The sequence below is a fragment of the Anguilla rostrata genome, chromosome 16 (genome assembly GCF_018555375.3).
Source record: "Anguilla rostrata isolate EN2019 chromosome 16, ASM1855537v3, whole genome shotgun sequence".
Taxonomy (NCBI): domain Eukaryota; kingdom Metazoa; phylum Chordata; class Actinopteri; order Anguilliformes; family Anguillidae; genus Anguilla; species Anguilla rostrata.
The window spans coordinates 33,396,622-33,421,313 of NC_057948.1; the positions used below are offsets into that span (position 1 = coordinate 33,396,622).

A 24,692-nucleotide genomic window follows, 5' to 3' on the forward strand; every position below is an offset into this window, starting at 1 on the left:
ACAAAATAAAGACTATAGCAAACGGTCGCAATATTTTGTTTAAAAAGGAAGGGGGGGGGGGCACTCACTGTTCCTGGAGGTTGAAGTCAGCGTTTTCGGGCGAGACCTGTCCCGTCACAGGGTGCTGAAATGCCGTCACTCTCTGGTTATGGCTGGAGGAGTGAAAGAGAGAGGGGGGAGAGAGAAAGAGGGGAGAGAGGGGGAGGAGGGAGGGGAGAGAGAGGGCAGGAAAGGATAGAGGGAGAAGGAGATGATTACTTTTGGGGCGAGGAGAGAGGGCAACAAAAACAAATCAAACGAGAATCCGTATTCCGCACCCCGCCATCAATCCTCCAGGGGTCCTCATTCCGCCCCGGGGCCAGCGCCCGTCCGTGCCCGCGCTTCGGGAATTCAGCAGGGGCGCACCAAGTTTCAACACTTCCTATCACTTTCCCAGCAGGGTGCAGAATGTGGAGGCGCTGCCGTCGCCAAGCCAAACCAGGTTAACGGATCATGGCTAACAGCTAATGGCTATTGGCTGACGGCTAGTGGCTAACGGGTAATAGCTGATGGCTAATGGCTAATGGGTAATGGCTAATGGCTAGTGGCTAATTGATAATAACTGATGCTAACGGCTAATGGCTAATGGGTAATGGCTGATGGCTAACAGCTAACGGTCAACAGCACCTCCAGGGGGCAGCCCTGAGGCTTCATCCACTCCCGTTACAGCTCTGGGACACTAAGGCCTTACAGAAGAGAAAACCCCAAAAAGCAGAGGGACGGCTCAATTTCTGAAAACACTGAAAATAAAGGAAGAATATCCCTTCAATTTTCAACAAATCCCACCCATAATATTTATAAGGAACCAGCACAGAAACCTACGTTTATGATGGGGGGGCGGGGGAAGTCCTTCAAGGTTGCATTTCTGAGGGGGGGGTGGGATGTACATTTCAAACCATTCCTATCTGGGCTTCTGCTGAGTGCTGTTATATAGAAGCAACAATAAAATCTTGTACACAATGTTGAGACATAAGAGCAGTATTTCACTTCCACAGTCCCACCACAGGAGCTCATAAAGCGTACACGTGTGTTAAATAAGCACAGGAAGGCTTTCATGACAGACTTCTCACAGTGTGACTAGGCAGGCCTCAGATTAGGTTTCACCTGAATGTGAAAAATGTGTGGTAATCTGGTAACCCCACCGCCCCCCCCCAGGGACGTACTGTTCATGAAGGAATGGACCTACTCCCACTCATAAACCCGGAGTTGACCACACAATCACCCAGCTCGCCCACCTGCCAACAATTTTCACGGGCTCGACCTGCAGTCTAATTGCAACAGCAGACGGATAGATCACACTATTGGTCACGGGAGGACGGGGCTCGCATTCTCCAAGGGAAATTCCGTGCAGGTTGTTTTCGGGCAGAAAAGAGGAGGAGAGAGGAGAAGAGAGTAGGCGGAGAGTGAGTGAGCAAAGAGAGATGAGAGCAGAGAAAAGAGAGAGGGAGAGAGAGAAGAGAGAAAGAGGAGAGAGCAGGGAGAGAGAAAGAGAGAATGAGCAAAGAGAGAGAAAGAGAGAGAGGAGGCAGGAGAGAGAGTGAGAAGGGCGAGAGAAGAGAGGAGCAGAGAGATGATAGAGAGAGCAGAGGAGAGAGAGAGGGAGAGAGAGGAGAGAGAGAGAGAGAGAGAGAGAGAGCAGGGAGAGAGATAGAGAGACAGAGAGAGAGAGAGCGATAGAGAGAGAGAGAGAGAGAGAGAGAGAGAGAGGTCTGAGGAGCTGCACTGCGGTGCTGCACTCCTTCCAGCGCTGCGATAAACGGCGCTCGATCGCGCGCTCGATTCGCGCTCAGAGCCGACGCGTTAGCATCGATCCCGCTACTCAGCAGCATCCCCGTTTCCTGTCCTGCGTAAGAAACAGGAAGTGGGCCAACAAGGAGGCCTCGAGACCGCACGAAGGACGTGTCCTCACTGAGGGGCACAGATACACTGTCCGGAATTCACTGCACTGATTTCATAGAATTTTTTTTTTTTTTAAATCAAACTTTTTGAACTAGAAGACTAAGAAACAATGGCTCCTGGGTCTTTATATATTAAATTCTGTTTTAAATTGGGCAGAATTGAAGGTTCCTATTGGTCAGCTAGAACGTAGGAAACAGTACCCATAGGCACGCTTCCTCTCGCCACTCAAGGCTTCTAAGCACCCGCTGAAACAGCCCCCCGTCCCGTATCGAGATACTCCAGTCCTGCAGATGGGCAGTCCCTGAATCCTGCTCAGGGGCAGATCACCACGGCAACCATCAGAGACAGAGGGGTCGGCAGTCGCTCGCCTTCCTGCGGATCAGATTCTGCTGATGACAGCTGATCCTGAGGCTTTCGCACATCAAGCCGTACCCCCCCCCTTCCCCTTCCCCTCCCCTCCCTTCCCCCAAAGAACTGCACCGGACGGCAAACACGCTCCTCAACAACAAACAAAAAAAACAAACCTCATCTTTCTCCCAGCTGCAGTGGGAATGACGTTCAACTGCGAACAAGAAACGCACGAGTGAGTCAACGATTCACAAGCACTTCTGGAGCATCAGCACTCGAAACACGAATACAACAACAGCACAACAACAGCACAACACAAACACAGCACGCAGCACAACAACAGCACAGCGAGGAGCGCTCGTCCCGCGCACACAGAAAAGCGGGTTAAACGGACTGCATTTATATAGCGCTCTTATCCAAAGCGCTTTACAATTGATGCCTCTCATTCGCCAGAGCAGTTAGGGGTTAGGTGTCTTGCTCAGGGACACTTCGACACGCCCAGAGCGGGGATCGAACCGGCAACCCTCCGACTGCCAGACAACCGCTCTTACCTCCTGAGCTATGTCACCCCTTGTTCATGATCCAGTCTAAATCAGCCCGGTAAATTAGCGCGCGGTCGCGCGGCTCTCCGTTAACAGGCGGACGCGCTCGGAGAGGAGCGTGAAAGCGGAGTCGCACGGCCTCCCGCCCGCTACCTCGGTGAGCGTTAGCACAGCCAGCTATCGTTCACAAGATCCGTCTATTCATAGCCAGTCTGGAACAGGCATGGGAAGCGCTGAAATACGATCACGGTCTGAGGATCTAACAACATTAGATAACCCATTACTTATCCCAGTATTCCTTATGAATACGTTTGTGCTGGAGAATTTAAGTCGGCTACAAATCATTTTCAGACATGTTCAGACAAATACTATACTATGCTATATGAATATACTGTTGCTTTTTGTACAAACGTGTGAAAGTGCATCTGTGTAAATGTATCTATCAGTAGACATGTGTGCATGTATACATCAGCACAAGCATAAATACATGTGCTGATGTATATACAGTGTGCATTGTGTACATACGTGTGTGTGTGTGTATGCATGCATGCGTGTGTGTGTGTGTACGTGCGTGTGTGCATGATGAGTGTGTGTGTGTACGTGCGTGTGTGCATGATGAGTGTGTGTGTGTACGTGCGTGTGTGCATGATGAGTGTGTGTGTACGTGCGTGTGTGCATGATGAGAGTGTGTGTGTACGTGCGTGTGCATGATGAGTGTGTGTGTACGTGCGTGTGTGCATGATGAGTGTGTGTGTGTGCGTGTTTATGTGTGTGTATGTGCATGATGAGTGTGTGTGTGTACATTCGTGTGTGCATGATGAGTGTGTGTGTGTGTGTGTGTGTGTGTGGATAAGAGTCTGACAGGGATAGTTCAGCATGAACAGGCTCTGACAGAGATGCCCAGTGGTGGATATGAAACACAAAGGCCCACTGCAGATCAGTGCTGACGTGTGAAGCATCCCAGCCCTCTCACAGAAGAACAGGAGGGATGAATTTCAGAGAGGAGGACAGCAGACATGTCTACCGTTCACCGAGTGAAGACAACAGCCGTAGAGGGACGAGTCAAGGGTCACTGCGGTCTACCAGCGCTGGTCTGTCAGCAGCCATGGAACTAAAAAGCTCAGCTTTAGCATTAGCACAGACCGGAGCTTCGCCTTGCAAAGCAAGGCATGGGGCAGCATCAGGAGGTGCATCCATGGAGAAGTCCCAATTCGGGAAGGGTCAGCGAGGTAAATGCACCCCAAAAAAAAAGAGAGACACAAGGTGACAGGGGCCCCGCCCCGCGGTGGCACGCGAGGGGAATCAAACCCCGGGACAGCTGGCGTGTGGGAGGGCGCCTCACAAAAATGGCATCAGGCACACGCACATTTCCCACGGTTGCCAGGTGACGAGGTTCATTAAAACCTGGCACTTCCTTTAAAAAAAAAAAAAAAAAGCCAAACTCCAGGAAGGCCAAGGAAGAGCTTTAAAGACACCAATCCCTCACCATCAGACTGATGCCCTGACCTCCGACCTCCAACCTCCGACCCCCGACCCCTGGCCTGTACACACACCGAACCACACAGTGAAAAACGATTCGGCTCATCAGAGCTCTGTCCTGTCCCAGGTAGGAGCTGCTAGCACGGTGGTAACCAGCCCCGTTCCTGGAGATCTATCTTCCTGTAGGTTTTCACTCCAAACCTAACAAAGCACATCTCATTCAACAGCTACAGACTGCCCCATTGAGCTGCTCGTTAAAAGAGTCAGCAGCGCCAAATTAGGGTTTGAAATGAAAACCTACAGGACGGCAGATCTCCAGGAGCAGGGCTGGTTACCGCTGTGCTAGCAGGTGCTCCTGCGGAGGTCTCGATGTTTCCAACCAGACACACGCTCCTCTTTACCTGGCTCAGGTATTCTCCTCCAGGCGGAACTTTGATTGAAATTCCTTTAGAGTTTAGCCACAGGCAACAGTTACTCAGATACAGAATGATAAGGAACTAAAACTATGCAAATAAATAAAAACATAAAACTTTTCAATGGTCTGGGAACCCTCGCTAGATTCAAAAAAACTGTCAGCCAGTACAGGAAAGCATTAATCTGAACAAAAATAAAAATGTGGATTCACTGTTCAAAAACATTTAAATCAGCCAACCAGAGGATATTCCGCATTCACGTACATCATACTGTACAATAACACCATAGTGTCATGGTGTCCAACCACTAATGCTAATGCTGGATTAAGTAATTATGGACAGGACTGGGTTTTATTTTGGGTAAAAACACAAAAGTTGCATGAAAGAATAGAACAGAGCCCTGCTGAACCGTGAGAGTCTATTTTGGAGTCACTGGAATCCTTCTTGTTGTGGCAACTAAGAAACCTCATTTTAGGAATATGAAAGATAAGCACGTAGGAGCAGCAGCCTGGGTTCTCAGGCCCTCTGCTGCCTGTGCGGGTTTTTTAATGAGGCACAGCGGAGCAGCGAGCGTAAATGAGGCATAATTTGAAGTGATTTACGGCGGGCGAGTTCTCCGAAAGGTCAGCGGGGCGAAGGGCGTCGCGTTAGCGGTAACGAAGCGGCGACCGTCGTCGTCGTCATCCTCGCGCGCGCTGCAATGCGGCCGCGGGCTGCAGCTCGCCGCTCCCCCGCCGCGGATCAGCAAACCCGCGCTGCTCTCCGGCTCCTTCGTCTCTGCCGCTCTGTTACTCGCAGACCCGCGGCCCGGGCGCCTGCTGCAGTTCCCCTGGCGATCAGACTTCGCCAGCTTCCTCCCCCCCGCTCCTCTCCGTTTCCCCGAAAACGCCAGCGCCGCGCCGTCCGCGCCGCCCTCGCGCAGAGAGACGCACGCGCTCGCCGCGGCGGCGTCTCCGATCCGCACAGACGGCCCGAGCTCGGTCATCATCGATCGCTCCTGCGCTCTGGTGAAAGTCCCGATCGGAGAGCAGGAAAGCGAGAAACGCTCCTGAGTCTACCTGGCGGGGCTACAGCAGCCTGGAAATCTGCGAGGCTAGCAGTCTGGGAATTAATGGATGGACGCATTTTAGGGCTACAAGGCTCAGTGCTTTCGAGAGCAGTTGGTTAGGTAGGTGTCTTGCTCAAGGAACGACGCAGGGCGGGGTCGCAACCTCAGCAGCTCAGTCTCCTCTTGAGCATTCGCCCCTTATCAGCGCCAGCCTTTCTCATTGGCTGAATGGTGTTTTAGCCACGGTTTCATTAAAAGCTCAAATGGTTGAGCTGCCTTAAGAATCACTGCCTCCCCACGAGAGATAAGGACTCATCAGTAGAGGTAATTGACCATTGGATAATTAAAAGCACATCCTGGAAACAACGCAGTGTCAGCCTGGTCCAACTCATAGTGCTGTAAGATTAACCTGGTCATTACAATACATTACATTACAGCCATTTAGCAGACACTCTTACCCAGAGCGACTTTCACAACTTATTACATAGCAGTTATATTGCAACCATTTATACAGCTGGATATATACCAAAGCAATGCAGGTTAAGTACCTTGTCCAAGGGTACAAGAACAGTGCCCTACCCAGGAATTGAACCTGTGATTTTGTTTAAACAAAGCCATTTGATTAAACATTATAGCCTACTACACTGCTCCACAGCCAGGCTCATAGCACTGTAAGATTTAACTAATCAGACTCCTAGTACCATACAATTACACTGGTCAGGCTCATAGTACTGCAAGATTAAACTAGTCAGACTCATAGTACTGCAAGATTAAACTAGTCAGACTCATAGTACTACAAGATTAAACTAGTCAGACTCATAGTACTACAAGATTAAACTAGTCAGACTCATAGTACTACAAGATTAAACTAGTCAGACTCATAGTACTACAAGATTAAACTAGTCAGACTCATAGTACACAGATTAACTAGTCAGACTATAGTATAAAGATTAAACTAGTCAGACTCATAGTACTGCAAGATGAAACTAGTCAGACTCATAGTACTGCAAGATGAAACTAGTCAGACTCATAGTACTGCAAGATGAAACTAGTCAGACTCATAGTACTGCAAGATTAAAGTAGACTGAACTGATTACATGTGGTGGTCCAACAGCCTATTAAATGAAGACCTCCAGATTGGTGATTCCATCTGTGGCTTTGGGGATCCAGATCCATCGGAATCGTGTCTGATATTCCCATTAATGCCTCCCGCTAGTAAATCATTCCCAGCATTCCTCCGACATTCCTGAGTGACAGCTGGCGGTTCGGGGGTTACGCAAACACGTTTCCGCCCACAAAGGTCACCCCCACCACCGCAGCACGCTACACCTGCTGCACATAGCCAGCGTCACATGACCTGCCCATTCAACCGCACCCCCAAACCCAACCCGCCCCCCGCCCCCCAAACCCCACCCCGAATTACCGCTATCCGCCCCACAGGTCCACGCCAGGAAACGGACCCACCTGCCAACGGGTCGGGTCCAGACTCTCTGCACAGCAATCAGTGCTCAGCACAGACCGTTTCCTGGGCTGTCCTTCACAATGCCTGACTTAAAATCCGCATCAGAAACACAAACCAACCAGGAAAAGTTAAACCAGGATGTCACTGTCAATTTTTTTGCAAAAAAAAAAAGTCTTGGAAAAAATAACACCGTCGTCTCCAGAGAAAAGCTCTCCAAAAAACTTTTTTTTTTTTTTTTTTTAAACATAGAAAGAAAAACAAAAACACCTTCCACTTTAGTGAGAGATTCAGCTCCTGCCTCGACAGTTTAGCTCATGAAAAACGTCACCTTGAAAAAGACGGCTCTCACCTTGCCTGGAAGAAAGTGTCTGGATAGCACCTGATACAGCTCCTCTGATGCGTCTGACAAGCCCTCCAGACCCACCGCTTCAAAACATCCATACGGCCGGTGGGTGTGTTCAGCCAAAGGTCGCTTCTATATAAAGACTTCCAGATGAAATGCGTTTGAAATGCAGACATGGATCGGTCTGCAGCTCTGTTATCCAGACCAGCCCAGCCCTGCTACTGGCTTTTTTTAAAAACAGAGGGAGGCCATTTCCGTTCAAAGCAGATTACATGCATGCTACATACATGCCTGTAGCCCGGGGACTAGGCACAGGTTCTGAGCTGCAATATTTGATGCATCTCTCGAAAAAAAAGACAATACCTTAACCGGAAAACTATTTCGCAAACTTGAAACACCCAAGGTTTGTTTTTCAAACACACCCCCTCGCCATCCCCGTTACCCCCACCACCGAAGACTGATCACCACAAGCAGGATCTATCGCTGATGCATTATGATAAAAAGGAGCCTTCTGGCTTTAATTCCAAACTGCAGTTCAGTAAAACAGGCACATCCTGTTTCTTTAGGTGCTGAGTAGACAGAAAAATTTAGCACCTACATACCTTGGCTGCTTCTGAAACAAAATTTCCATCCCTGAAAACATTTTGATCGAAGTGGATTGTCGTCAGATAAGCTAATGAAGATCCTCAAAGATCAGCTGATCAGCTGGATTCACAAAGAAAAGTTTTCAAAGTTCTGAAACCAGCGCTGTAGATCGAGACCCCTATGATCACATATCCTCTCTGCACCACCATTTCTGCCGTATAATCTATAATCTTTCTTATATAACAGGTGACGCTGAGTCTTTGTTTTATCTGTAATCTTTCGTTTTTTATGCGTCATCTACCCCCCGAGCAGCCAGGTCTTTACCTGCGTGCTGAACGGCAGCTGGTCCGGTTCCCCTACCAGTGTGGGCTTCATGACCCTCCCGAAAGGGGGGGTCGGGGGCAGTGGTGCAGCGGTCGCGTTCCCCCACCGAGAGGGGGGTGCGTGGGACAAAATGTCCGCCACACTGCTGCTCTTCAGCGTCTCGAGTTCCTGTAGCGCCTCCTGGCTGGAGATTCAGTCGTGGTGAAGTATGCGGCCCTCAGGGCGACACACACACACTCACTCACACACACACACACACACACACACACACACACACACACACACACACACACACACACACACACAGGAATGGTGCACAGCTTATCAGCTCTCCGGATTGCGTGCGCAACCTATCTCCCTCTCTCTCACACGTTCTTTCTCTCCCTCTCTCTCACACGTTCCTTCTCTCCCTCTCTCTCACACGTTCTTTCTCTCCCTCTCTCTCACATGTTATTTCTCTCCCTCTCTCTCACACGTTCTTTCTCTCCCTCTCTCTCACACGTTCTTTCTCTCCCTCTCTCTCACATGTTCTTTCTCTCCTTCTCTATCTCCCTACAGCACAGCACCAGCAGTAAACTACACCTCTGCCCCAGAGAGCACAGAGAAGGAGGGTGGAGACATTTCTCACCTCTCTGAGTCCAGAACAAACATCTTAAACATCTTTCTCCCATCGCCGCCCCCTCCTCCTCCTCCTCTTCTCCAGCTGTTTCTACGCCGAAAACACACTTCCATCCAAGTGCTCCACTGTGCTATTCGCACAAATAACCACCACTGTGCCGTCAAACTGCATGCTGGGAACTTTCCTGGGTGTGGCTGGCGCAGCGACGCGGTCAGTTCTTCAGCGGTGCTGTGGGACGGACACTAGCCTCTCCTTTCCTGTGCGGCCCAGCTGCTCAAGCTTCGCTCAGCAAGAAGGTGTGTGAGGGCTTCAACTTGGGACTTCCTCTGAGGAGAAAGATCCTGGCTCCTGATTGGTGGAGACAGCAGGCCTGGTGCACATGCTCTATCTGGTCCCTCCATGAACCGGGACGATGTTACTTGGGGGGGTGGGACCCCATCGCCTCTGTTAGGTTCAGGGGTACACAACAAGGGCTGGTCGGTTTTGGGTTTAATGCCAACTTCTGTTCTTAAATATTCAATTTTATAACTCCTTACCACTACTGCTTATTTGGTGTACAGTTTTTATCACATGCATGACCCACATCTGCATAATGCAGATGTAGCTTTGGTGATGTTTTATTGTGGTCCAACATTACAAAAAATAATAATTATAACATCTATGATGACTGTGTATACTATAGCCCGTCTAGCATTTCAAGACATAGTGGTGTTTGTGGTGTTAAAATAGCAGTGTTGCGTAGCAGTGTAAAACAGTGGTGTTAATACAAGGTCCAGGGTGCAGGCTGGGGGTAACAATGAACAGATCAGCCAATCAGTCATCCTCTGAGCATTCCACACATAACCGCCAAAATAAATCTTCAGCCCAATTACAGTGTGTGTATAATGACTGCACCAGCCAGAACAGGCAGGGGGTAAATGCTGGGAGTTTAACTGGCGCAGATCCAGCCAATCACAGAGAGGACGTACGCGAAGCCGTTCATTACCACAGCACAGACAGGCGGGCAACGCAATCTGTGCTTATCGCCAGAACCGAGGCCTAATTGCTGTTTACACGACGCATTACACTTTTAGCAACATGTAGATGGCCAGGGGGGGTTATATTTATCAAGGAAACAAATTGGTGTAATTACAGAGTGCCATTATGCCAACGTCAGACGCATCTACTCTTTTAACGGACAGCACGAGCCGACGCTCCTGCGTTAGCCAAAGAAAGGATTTCCATACAGTGGCGTTGGAATGGGTTCGTAACACAAACACAGGGAACGCTGTAAAAGAGGTTGTTGTTTTTTTGTCTAATTGAGGCCTGCAGCGCAGATTAATCTCCCGGCCTGTTGAGAGAAAAGCGGGGGTTTCGGGCGACGGCGAGCACGAAAGTGTCAGAGCCCGCCGCGCACAGCCGCGGTCCGACCCCGGCCCCGGCACCGTTAACGACTTTAATGACGGTTATTAAGCAAACACAATTACTCAAGCTCGTTAAGCGGACAGGGCTGTGGCACGGGGGGGCGGGGGGGCACACGGGGGCTTTTCCAAACCGCCACTCTGTGAGTACAGCAGCCGTCAATTCTGACTGTTTTAATCACTGTTTTCAGCAGCAAGTGACAAAAAAATATATATATTTTTATGTTTCTCTCACAAACCTTGATCGGACATATTTGATCCAGCAATAATAGTTTATTTTACCCAATAATGCCCAAATTCCCACCGAAATAAAGAACCGCTGTGTTCCTTGTATTTGTAGGTTTTACTGCATAACCCCCCCAGTGCAGAAATGGTGTGTTCAGTCTTAATTAAAGTCAGACACATTCTGAAACAGACCCAACAGTGAAGACTCCGGGTTTAGGCTGGTCTCTGTTCATTCAGCTTGCACACTTCTGTAAATGCCCCCCTTTTACGGGATGGGGGTAAATTTGGCTGTGGTACGGCCGTCTGTGTTTACATCGCTGGGGCTGACATCACACGCCACATGTCCCCCGGGGGGGGTCAGGGAGGGGGGGGGGTGATGGCGTGACACAGAGGACCTTTGTGGGCTCGGTCAGGGACAATGACAGTCGCTCGTCTCGCGTTTCAGTGCAACCCAGAGTAACCAGGGGATTTCAGGCTTGGGGGGGGGGTGGGGGGGGAGGTAAACAAAGGCAGGGACAGACCAGAGCGAGCGTCACGCTTCCCCCCTGCAACCACCCTCGAAAATATCTGCTGACGACATCTGCACCACCGTCAGAAACGGGAGCCAAGCCCTCTCGCCCCAACGCGCTCCGCCTCGCCTTGAAACGCGTTATTATGTCAACACAGACGCGTCACGCAAGCGAACTGCCAGCCTTAAACAGGAGAAATGTCCCCTCTCTCCCGGACGACAGCGTCTCTACGGTAACGCTTCACACCCAATCGTGAGGGCGCAGTCGTCAAAGCTGAAAAGCACTGAAAAACAGACGTCGATTGAGTGAGCGGCCCACTACGGCTCCACACCCCGAGCTGGCCACAGGATACGCCCCCCCCCAGCAGAGTCTGGCTCCTCCCATGTTTCTGCTTATCTGCCCCCCAGGGCAGTTTCCCCCTGCCCCTGGTCCCCTAGGCTGGGGTCGGTCTGTGAATCGTGCATTGTGATAAATGCTTTTAAAATGCGCTGTATAAATGCATTTCATTCAGTCTGAGAAGCGCAGCCCAATTTAGCAAGGCTAATTAGCATGGGCTGAGGAGGACAGCGCCTCAGGACGACTCTCAATACACTCAAAAAAAAGAGTAAAAGTTTGCTTGTTCTCCCCCTGTCTGTGTGGGTTTCCTCAGGGTGCTCCAGTTTCCTCCCAAAATCCAAAGACAAACTATTGCGGGGGGGGGGGGGGGGGGGGGGGGGGGGCAGGAATTAACAGGGTGTTGCTATAAAAGAGCCTGCATCCTCAGTCAACCTGCCCACGGTATAAATAAAGGTTAATAAAAAGAATAAATTATAAAAAAATGACAAAACATCCACCTGTCCGCCACCTGCATCCGCGAACAGCTCTGAGAGACACAGCAGCACCTCAGGAATATTCCGGGCCTGCTCCTCCTCCTTCTCCTCCTCGTCCTCCTCCTCCTCGTGTTCGCGCAGAACGTGCCGGAGCAGCGAGGCGTTGCTCGCCATCAGTCTCCGAGTGTCACGGTCCGGCTCGTCTCGCAGGAGAAGGCGGGCCCCGATTGGCTCGTTCCTACGCCCATAATTAGCGGACGACGCGTTCCCCGTGCATCATTCATCGCCTCTAACGCGCTGCTCTTGATCTTCCCAGAATGCCTCAGCGTTCGTACCCGCCCAAAATAGCCAGCCGTCCGTTACGCTCCCCTGGGCTAGGTGGCCTCTCCTAAGCTCCAGTTCCACTGACAGATGGCCCAGCATGAATATTTACATCAGCCCTGCATCTGCACAAGTGGACTGATGAGAGCTGCAGGTGTAAGTTTACCTGAACAGCCAGCCCTTCCTCTAAAGAGGCCTACGGTCTCTGGGCAACGGTGATGTCACACTGCAGTGATCCAGTCGTCTACGAGGGGCCGCTCTTACAAAAGAACGTAGTGCAGTAAATAAATACACAGCAAATAAAATACTTCAATAATTAAATTACGCTCATCCGTAATCTTTACTGTCGATAATTTTGTTTTTTACATTGTCCATCTGCAACCATGTTATATGTGCTGCTGCCTGTCTTGGCCTGGACACTCTTGAAAAAGAGATTATTTATGATCTCAATGAGGTTCTCCTGGTTAAATAAAAGTTTAATAATAATTTTTTTTATTTGATTCAATTCGATTTGAATTGACGCTTTTTACAGAGACACTGTCAGAAAGATGCTTCACAGTGGAAAAGAAAATGGGGCAAAAATAAAAGCATGTACACTTCTAAACATTCATCCACACAGTAACCCAATCATAGGAGAGTTACATGTCCAACTGACAACAACGAATATGCCAAGTGAATGTGGGGGGGCGGGGGGGCGGCTTATGCTCTGAAAACCCATTAGAATGGCAGCTTAAAATGTACATTTAGGAATGTAGCAAATGCTACTTTCCAGAATAACTTCCGACAGCTGATGTTTTCTCCCCTTTGAGTCCTTCTGGAGCGTCCCAGGTCTTTTCCTGTTTTCCTTCAGGTTCCAGGAGGTCTCACATCAACAGAGCGCTATGCTGTAAACAGTGAAGAAGACCAGCGGCTGGAGTCCATCATCTGTCCAGGATCCGACAGAAACACAATAAAACTCCTGCAAGCTCCTCACCAGGATCTGGCAGAAACACAATAAAACTCCTCCCAGCTCCTCACCAGGATCTGGCAGAAACACAATAAAACTCCCCCCAGCTCCTCACTAGAATCCAGCAGTAACACAATAAAACTCCTCCCAGCTCCTCACTAGAATCCAGCAGTAACACAATAAAACTCCTCCCAGCTCCTCACTAGAATCCAGCAGTAACACAATAAAACTCCTCCCAGCTCCTCACTAGAATCCAGCAGTAACACAATAAAACTCCTCCCAGCTCCTCACTAGAATCCAGCAGTAACACAATAAAACTCCTCCCAGCTCCTCACCAGAATCCAGCAGTAACACAATAAAACTCCTCCCAGCTCCTCACTAGAATCCAGCAGTAACACAATAAAACTCCTCCCAGCTCCTCACTAGAATCCAGCAGTAACACAGTAAAACTCCCCTCAGCTCCTCACCAGGACCCCGACAGAAACACAATAAAACACCTCTCGGTTCCACACAAGTTTCTTATTACCCGCAGTCAATCCGGCTGCCTCTGTGGGAAAACAGTAGATCTCACTTGCACGGGCATTTTTATGAGAGAACTTAACAGTCAAGGTCTTTTGAAACTTAAGAGACAATGCAAAGCAGTAAGTCAAGCCTTTTAATGGCAGATCTCACACCCCGATGAAGGACGTATCCATTGCGGTTGATGCTCGGAGGCAATTCAATTACTGCACATTTCCCATGGCTTTTAGCTGGACCATGTGATTTTTAGAGTCGATATCAAATTAAATCTCAGCTTGTCAAACAAATCATCAGATTCGTACATTTTCCTCTAATGACTTTCAATCTATCAGCCGGAAAACACAAAGGGGAATTTCTTTTTTTTCTTCTAGAATTTCAGAAGCTGTGCTACATGTGAAATCTCATCCCCGGTGGTGCTGTCGAAGCTCTTCTCGCTGTCAGTTTGTGGAAGCTCCTCCGCACACACTGCACCACGAATGAACACATCACTGTCTGTTCACTGCACCATGAATGAACACATCACTGTCTGTTCACTGCACCATGAATGAACACATCACTGTCTGTTCACTGCACCATGAATGAACACATGACTGTCTGTTCACTGCACCATGAATGAACACATCACTGTCTGTTCACTGCACCATGAATGAACACATGACTGTCTGTTCACTGCACCATGAATGAACACATGACTGTCTGTTCACTGCACCATGAATGAACACATCACTGTCTGTTCACTGCACCATGAATGAACACATCACTGTCTGTTCACTGCACCATGAATGAACACATCACTGTCTGTTCACTGCACCATGAATGAACACATCACTGTCTGTTCACTGCACCATGAATGAACACATCACTGTCTGTTCACTGCACCATGAATTAACACATGACTGTGCACTCACTGCACCATGAATGAACACATCACTGTCTGTTCACTGCACCATGAATGAACACATGACTGTCTGTTCACTGCACCATGAATGAACACATCACTGTCTGTTCACTGCACCATGAATGAACACATCACTGTCTGTTCACTGCACCATGAATGAACACATCACTGTCTGTTCACTGCACCATGAATGAACACATGACTGTGCACTCACTGCACCATGAATGAACACATGACTGTCTGTTCACTGCACCATGAATGAACACATCACTGTCTGTTCACTGCACCATGAATGAACACATCACTGTCTGTTCACTGCTCCATGAATGAACACACCACTGTCTGTTCACTGCACCATGAATGAACACATGACTGTCTGTTCACTGCACCATGAATGAACACATCACTGTCTGTTCACTGCACCATGAATGAACACATGACTGTCTGTTCACTGCACCATGAATGAACACATCACTGTCTGTTCACTGCACCATGAATGAACACATCACTGTCTGTTCACTGCACCATGAATGAACACATCACTGTCTGTTCACTGCACCATGAATGAACACATCACTGTCTGTTCACTGCACCACGAATGAACACATGACTGTCCACACACTGCACCATAAATGAACACATGACTGTCCACCCACTGCACCATGAATGAACACATGACTGTCCATCCACTGCACCATAAATGAACACATGACTGTGCACTCACTGCACCATAAATGAACACATGACTGTCCACCCACTGCACCATGAATGAACACATGACTGTCCATCCACTGCACCATAAATGAACACATGACTGTGCACACACTGCACCATAAATGAACACATGACTGTCCACCCACTGCACCATGAATGAACACATGACTGTCCATCCACTGCACCATAAATGAACACATGACTGTGCACTCACTGCACTATGAATGAACACATGACTGTGCACTCACTGCACCATGAATGAACTCATGACTGTGCACAGGAACTGCACCATGAATAAACACGACTGTCTGTTCACTGCACCATGAATGAACACATGACTGTCCACCCACTGCACCATGAATGAACACATGACTGTCCACCCACTGCACCATGAATGAACACATGACTGTCCACCCACTGCACCATGAATGAACACATGACTGTCCACCCACTGCACCATGAATGAACACATGACTGTCCACCCACTGCACCATGAATGAACACATGACTGTCCATCCACTGCACCATGAATGAACACATGACTGTCCACTAACTGCACCATGAATGAACACGACTGTCCACCCACTTCCCCCTCAAAGGTCACCAGTTCTCAGCTGTCTGAGGTGAGCATGCAGGTTAATCACAATAACGATTCTAAACATACGCACTCCAACATTCAAGCTCCATGACTTTCAAGATGAGGATACTGCCATCACCCAAAGGTATTAATTAAGCAGAAAAATGTGTGTTTCATGAAAAGAATCATGAGAGAATTATCTTACTCACAACAACAGACCATTCAATAACACTGCACTTAGCCTGACCTCTCCCTCTATTGCACACATTTCAGTTTTCAATTCTGTGTTTTATGAATTCTTCCCTTTATGGAGGCAGCCAAAGCCAAGTAAATATTTCAGGTGGGAGGGAGGTACTGGCTGGGGGGGGGGGGGCTTTGCAGAGATTAACGGAACGGTGGATCTACAGCTACCCCAGGACAAGGCTCACATCTAAGAATGGATGAACCTCAGAAATGCTGAAAACAAAATATACACATAAAACAAACACAGGCCTTTATATGGCATCCCTCAGGCCTTATAGACTGGGGAGCTGCATCAAAAACTAGTTTCTTCATAAGGAGGAGGTCAAAAGAGAGGAGTAACCTGGGAATATCACTGCCTTTCACAACCATGCACACACACACACACACACACACACACACACAGAATACACACATTACGCACACAGTATACTGTACATGCAGGACAAACACGGAATACACACAGAATACAAACGTAATGCACACAGAATACACAGAGGATGCACACAGGATACACGCAGGATACACACAGGACACACACGGAATACACACAGAATACACACAGGATACACACAGGATACACACAGGACACACACGGAATACACACAGAATACACGCAGGATACACACAGGATACGCACAGGATACAAACATAATACACACAGAATACACACAGGATACACACATGGTACAAACATAATACACACAGGATACACACAGAATACACACAGGATACACACAGGATACACACAGCACACGCAGCACACACACAGCACACGCAGCACACACGCAGCCCCTGCAGCACATGCAGCACACGCAGCACACACGCAGCGCAGAGCTCCTTCTCCTCACAGAGAGGCTGTTCTCGTATTGCTGCCTGAACGCGTGACGCTTCAGAAAGCCCCGGTATTCCCGTGTGGCTCGCAGGTAAGCCGCTCGCGTCAGAAGGACAGGAAAGCGAGCTGTAAAAACAAACTGCAGCCCCCCCCCACCCCCCCAACCACCAGCACCCCCCCCCACAGCGCTGTAAAAACAAGCACCGCACGGAGGCCGAAGGATAGAAACTGCGCAGAGCGCTCTCAGCGCGTCTGAAGAGTCTCCTTCCTGCCTGCGTGACCCCCCCCCAATCCCCCCCCCCACCCCCTCTCCCGCTCGCTCGCAAACACCCCTGTGTGTTTGGTCTGGACTCCAAACCCGCCTCACTCGCAGTTTCATCCTGCGCCGCTCAAATTTCCCTCGTTAATCTTCTCCGAACTCTCTCTTAAAACTTCTCCTCGAGAGTTTTCTCCACTGCACGTGAAACGCAAGGTAATCCGCTCTGAGACCGTGTGCATCAGCCTTTTCAATATAAGCCAGTGCAGGCAGTCAGAAGATTACCGCAGGGATCAGAATCCTTACTTTCCCTACTAAGAATATCACAACCCTGTAGTCATTACCTCCTGGAGATGAAAACATGTTTTTGTATGAATTTTTTCCCTGTATGGTAAGGAGTCCCAGCTAAGTGTAAAACTACAGAGGAGGGTGCGGAGAATCTCACATAATATAAGACAGGGGGCGCTGTAGTTCACTACATCACAGTCTCATACTGACGTGCACAAAGGGAGATGCCCAGGCTGCCACATCCCCATAAAGAGTAGTGGATTTGCACAGAGACACTCACACACACACACACACACACACACAAACAAACACACAAACAAACACACACACACACACACACACAAACATGGATACAGAGAGAGAGACAGACAGACAGCCATCACAACACTGCTGTTCTGACTGAATTCAGCTTTGGAAAAAACAAAAATATAAATGCAGAGGCAGTGAAATCTCCGCCGACGACAACAAAATCCGCTCAACAGCCAGGAGAAGCAGGATATATCACAAACCGCGTAAACTGTGACAAGACTGTGACAGCCAAATATAAACCGGCAATCATGCAGGAGCAATACACCCCAAAAACATTTTTAAAAAACCCACAGCTCTCACTCAGAGCGTGACTCCTGAAGTTGAATAGAACTGAATCGAGGTTGAGGCAACCGGCAGCATCAGCAGAAACACCAGCCTGTCCCGCTCCAGACTGAGAACGGCGGGTATCTAAACCTGATTCCAACAGAGCGGCAGGCAGGTATGCCTCTCTGTGACTGGGGCCCGATTGAGAAGGGAACCGAAAGACGTGAGAGAGGGGGGGCGTGGCCTCTGAGGGTAGGTCATCCAACCAGGATGGATCCCTGCTACCTTGGTTGCCAGTGGCAGCACACCGTAAGATGACTGGGGGGTGAGTCAGACGACCACTCTGAAGATGCTGCGGGACGCGTGTTGCCATGGCAATCTCTCATGCCTTGCATTTGCATGCGAGAGTGTGGACCGGAAAAGGCCATCGAGAAGATGTGCAATCATCCTTAGGCAGCATGACGAAGCCTGTCAATCATTCAGACCCGCAGTGCAGATCTTCTCTGAATGTAGTCACAGTTCACCTTGATATGAGAGCACAACCCATTTCTACATATCTGTGTACAATGTACCACCTGCCAGCTCTACGGCCACCCCCCTCCCACCCACCCCCAAAGCTGGGTGGCAGTCTCATTTTCTACAAAAACAACAAAGACTGAGGTTGGGATTCAATCTACAATTCTCCTTGACGTTGTCTTCAAAATACACCCAAGTGTTAGTGTGTTGTTAGGTTCTACTCAAAAACAGTATCTTGGCAAATTTGCTTTTTGAGGACTCACTCAAGTAAGAACACAAGAAACTGCATTTATTCATAAATCAATGTCAAGAAAAAATTTTGAATGTATTCCAGTCTTAGTCTCCTGCCCATGCCCAATTTCACAGAAGAGACCCGAAAGAAGGAAATCCAACCTGTAATGTACTTCACCCAAACACAGCTATAATTAAACCAAAGAACAGTGTCCTGTCTTAGCACATAATTTCCTATTGGATCAGCACAACTAGCACATCAGAAGCTAACATTATCTCAACAGATCCGCAAAACAAAAACCTACAATTAATATGACATTCATTGGATGTAAATGGAAGTGGACTGTGTTAAAATCACAATATCTAATGTTCTGTTTCGCCAGGTGTTTCCTTCAGGAAATAAACACGAACATGCTCAATAAATTCAGAACTACAGTTTACACGTTCACAATCCAGCCTTGTGTTTAATGTAAAAAAAAAAATCCCTGGCATCCTGGAGAATAAGAATAACAGAATTGTTTATTCCCCCAATGTCGGCCCAACCCCAGTATAATACAACTTGGAAACAATGCATCATTCTTCTGAAATATTTGAACTCTCGAAACTGCAACAACCCACAGGAGATTCCCCAGCTAATCCACCCATTAACATTCTACCCTCTCTGTATTTGCCCCCACAGTCTGCTTGCACTGGGGGCAAATAAGCTTTCTGATTGACTCTGTTTACCCTGCGCACGCACACAGAGATCGTTATCCCGCACGTGCTCAGATGCACTCTCCGAATATCCTCTCCTCTCCCCGCTCCTCACAGACTCCACATTCAGCTCATGCGAAAGGAGGCACGACACAAAAGAGACCTTTAAACAAAGACGTTTTCACCCAATTTCACCGCAAAACCCACGCCGTTTCCATACTACGGTACGTTCTGGTTAGCGCGCTTTGTTGAGAAATGTTCCGCGATACACGGTTATAACAGTTTTACCAGCTTTGAAAGAAAGAGCTGAAAGTTTTTTGTTTTTTTTTTCAGATACTTGTTTGACCCTGGCCTGATGCCAGCTCCTGCAGCAGAACCTGTGACTTGTTAGACGACACACGTCACGAACTGCGGCTCAGTTTAGCTTTTAATTAATTTGCACATCGTTTGAAAAAACAATGTGCAAATTAACGTGAAGAGAAAAATAATAAGAGTAAAAATAAAATAAACAGCGACACAGACAGTGCAGGATGGGGCCAGAACGCTTATAATGGTGCCTCACCCTCATAAAAAATAATAATAATAACGATAAGAATAATAATAATAGAAAATAGTGGCTGAAAGGCAGGAAAATAACTGGGTACCAGCCACACTGCCCCCCCTCCCCCAAATCACTCCCCCCGTCCTCCACATCTCTATAAGTGACAAACAGCATCAACTGCAGAGTCACCCATCCACCCCGCCACCCACCCACCCACCCCCTGGAGAGCTGGAGAGCACACAGCAGCACCCCCCCCCCCCTTCAGTGTTGACCAGACATGCGCTGTTGTCAGGACACTGACCGTGCCGACGGGGCCACCCTTAAGAGCAAGACTCCCGGAGTGCTGCAGAGGCTCATGGGTATTACAACAGCGAACCGCACGTCCGCACAAAAAATGACGAATGATTCGATCTACCATAATCGATGAGTCGCACTATGAAACGGTTTTTCTTTTGGTCCCTATCTACACATCCAATGACAAACCAATGTTTAAAACAACACTAGTTACTGGTGACAACTGCAGGACAGGAGAAATGCTCTCACCTGGTTCGGCTGAGTCCCAAACAGGAACACACTCCTTTGCTCACGCACACATTGAGCATCTTCGTCCTTCTCAAGGTGACTTTTTATTTATTTATTTTTTTTACACGATAAATACCAGAATATTCCCCAGACAGATTCGCCGGTCTTGAAATGAAGAGACGGGAGAGACGTTGTGCATGTCAGGGAGCAGAAATGCACCTTTCAGGAGGAGGCTCGATGTACCCGTCACAGAAACACATCCATCCCTCTCAGATTACCCACATCACATCTGGGTCAGCTGCCTGATCTTCCATCCTCTCCATCTCCCATCAGCACGACAACATCGGACACGATTCCACCACAAATTACAGGCAGAACCAAAAAGTCATGCCAGCTGTGTGTACTTTCCTACAAAAGTTACATTTTCAGTTTTAAATGACCAGTAAACAGATAACCACTGTTTACATAATCAACTGCAGATCATTTTTAAAAGACTGGCGCAACTCTTGGCTGCAACTTGGTTTTGGGAGAAAAAGCGGATTGCCTTCTACAAATTGGGATAGAATATGAAAATGTAAAGAAAACGTTCTGCTTGTTTGCTTCAGGAGGTTCTCTGGGCTAAATATAGCCGACAGAGAGACTGGATGAAAAGGCGGCCCCAAAAACTGCAGTTCTGACAGGAAAGACGAGGAATCGGGTGACTCCAGCGCACGGAGGCTGCAGCTCACCTCTCAAAGCGCAAAGTCACGCTCAGCAGCGCGCCGAACTCAGCATGCAGCGAACTCAGCATGCTGCTTTTCTAAATATACAACGCTGAGCGGACAGCAGGCTGCCCCTGCCAATCCGCTGACCCGCCGACCCGCCAACCTGCCCACCCGCCAAATCACCGCGGTCTGCAGGACGGTCTGCAGAACTCCCGAGCACAGGACGGCGAAGCATTGTCATCCTCCGGTCTTCCCATGAGCCCCTTCACCAGGACCGGGCAGGACATCGCCGCTACACAGAGATACGACACGACAGGAAACCACAAATCGAGCGGAACAGCCACTGCGCTCAAACGCATCGGCCATTTTGGCCCTTTAGGAAGCTCGGCCGGCGCCTCGGACAGTAGATTCAGATTTGAAGCCGTTTAGATGAAGCTGAAGCACTGAGCCACAGAGTAACAGAAGTTCAGCTTCAGGACTGCGGTGCGGAACACGCCGGACGCTTCTGGTTTCGCACGTTTCGCTCGGCTCCACCTCTCTTGTCTCGGACACACGATGAGATTCCACCTCTCCGCAGCCTATAGGAGCCGCTTTGGTCACATGGCTCAAATCGGGGCGTGGTCCGGATGGGTGTGCCCCATTTGAAGCGTCAGCACATTCACAGGGTTCTATGGGCTAAGGAGCACTTCCTCTAAAACCACAAACAACCGAGCTCATGGCTGTCCAACCCCCAAAAACAGCCACCTCTCACTTTGCCCCCCAGCACAGTCCTGACACCCCATTAAGCCAATTCACAGGCCATGACCAGAAACCCCCATAAACCAATTCAGAGAGTAACCAGCAAAGAACAGCTCTTAATGGACTCAAAGACCTGGCTCTGGCCTACACTGCAGCCAACTTCACATAATTCAACTCGACACACCATCTCGACCACTTCGGGCGACTTGCACTTCCTGCCATCCAGGTGAATGATTCTCCCCATTCCACTACGAACCGCTCAGTCACTGCCCATTTCCCACAGTGGTCTGCAGACGCATCTCTTCCGACTCTACCTTGATTAACTCTAACACTACTCCACCGCAGGGTTACCCCTGGTCTATTATCACTCATGTATCACTTGATCTAGCACTTTCACGCTGCACTTGCTCTTTATCATATCTCTTGTAATCATGCCTCACTTCCAGTTTATGACTTGCCATAACTTCACTGACTTAACCAGAGCTTACTGTGTGAACTAATCTTGATGTTCATGGCTAATGGAGAACTGACACTTCATGAGAATTGTATCTTATCTGACCTGTGTTCTGTAGTTGTTCCAGTGAGTTCCAGTAAGTACTTACTGCACGTCGCTTTGGCTAAAATCGTCTGCCAAATAATGTAATGCAGTGTCGTATAATGGGCAAGGAGCTGGTCTTGTAACCTAAAGGTCACAGGTTTGATTCCCAGGTAGGACACTGCCGTTGTACCCTTGAGCAATGTACTTAACCTGTATTGCATCAGTACATATCCAGCTGTGTAAATGGATGCAATGTGAATGCTGTGTAAAAGCTGTGTAAGTCGCTCTGGATAAGATCCTGACGTCAGTCAGAAACCTGCCTCTGTGTTCTTATCCACCTTCTCTCAGCCCTCCTGGTTACAAACGGCTTGTTACCCAACACTGCCCCAGACCTCCACTCCCCAACCCAGAGTGCAAATACTTACCACACCCATGCGCAGCAGCAGTGCATAACTCACAGCTAACAAAGCCTTTACTCGAGCGTGAAAAAGCACCTAATACAGGTCCTCGTAGTAAAACACCGAATAGGCTAATAAACATCCATAATAACCCCATTCATAAATCCACTCGAGCGCACACTCAGACTGGCTGCTAGAAATCGCTGAGGGGGATGTCACGACCATTTCTGGAGAAGATCTCACTGTGTGAGCGCTCCTGTGAGATAGTGTGTCCAGCACTTCTATTAATCGCTGCGCACAGGACGAAGAACTGAATTAATCTGATAACAGATGTAAAAAAAAAAATGCATAATTACAATCTGACGGAATGCTGAAGGAAAATCATTTTTAAAGTCTTTAAGCCCATAAGAGCAGGAGTAGGATGCAATGTATCAATTTTATATCTATGCCTGAAATGTTTCCCCCCTCCCCCAAAGAAATTTATTTATGGCTGTCTGGCAGATGCATTTATATCCACCGTGTGTCATAAGAACGGTTTTTTAAAAAACCATCTCTGAACAGAAGGAGATTCCCACATTGGCGTTATATCTCTCTGCCTTCACTCCTTAGCCAGACCTGAGCGCCTTTTTCCCCCGAGATCAGTTTTGACCAAGCGTGCGGACTGCGGCACGTGGAGCCAAACACGTCACACGATGTCCCCGGTAAGCAGAGCACAACGGACAGAAGACAGAAGTGTAAAACCGCCTGTTATTCCTGAGTCATTTTCTAAATCAGGCGCCAGCTACCTTCACAGCGCACGCTTTTAAACCGTCCAATAAAAACGCAGATAGAAGCTGACAGAGCTGTCAGCGCCTCGGGTCTTTCAGAACGTTCCGGAGGCTGATCTTAGCGGGAGAGCGGGAGCGCGGGAGTGCGGGTGGCGACGCCGCAGTCCGCACACTTGATCAAAACTGATCTCGGGGGAAAAAAGGCGCACAAGGTTGGCTAAGGAGTGAAGGCAGAGAGATGTAACGTCAGCGTGGGATTCTCCTTCCTGTCTACAGAGGGTTTTTGAAACTGGTTTTTATGACAAACGGTGGATATAAAAAAAGCGTCCGCTACACAGACATAAATAAAATACCGATTACCACTACAAAGGAGAGGGAGCAGGAAAAACACAGAGAGAGCTGCTGATGTCACAACAACAAGACAGCAGAACAATCAGGAGCAGTGTGTGAGTCGCTCCCCCCCGCCCCGCGATCCGCTCTCCCGCGGCTGACCCCCCCCCCACACACAATCCGCACAATCCGAGAGTCAATCTCCCCAGCACAGCCCGCTCTCAAAGGAAAAGAGGAGGAGCTGTGAACAGATCATACCTGGATAACGGGGCGACATAGCTCAGGAGGTAAGACCGATTGTCTGGCAGTCGGAGGGTTGCTGGTTCAAACCCCGCCCTGGGCGTGTCGAAGTGTCCTTGAGCAAGACACCTAACCACTAACTGCTCTGGCGAATGAGAGGCATCAATTGTAAAGCGCTTTGGATAAAAGCGCTATATAAATGCAGTCCATTTACCATTTACCACAACTGACACCTGTCAGTCAGTCTGTCCCCGGAATCCAGT

At 48.8% G+C, this 24,692-nt stretch overlaps 1 protein-coding gene across 1 annotated transcript in view; it reads right to left on the reverse strand.

Moving 5' to 3' along the window:
* The window catches only part of LOC135242643 (pleckstrin homology domain-containing family A member 7-like), a 113,798-nt gene that overhangs the window by 57,047 nt on the left and 32,059 nt on the right, over window positions 1–24,692 (reverse strand). The window contains exon 4 of the mRNA XM_064313797.1: window positions 69–152. Coding sequence (XP_064169867.1) covers window positions 69–152 — 84 coding nt within the window. The remainder of the gene's footprint in view (window positions 1–68; window positions 153–24,692) is intronic.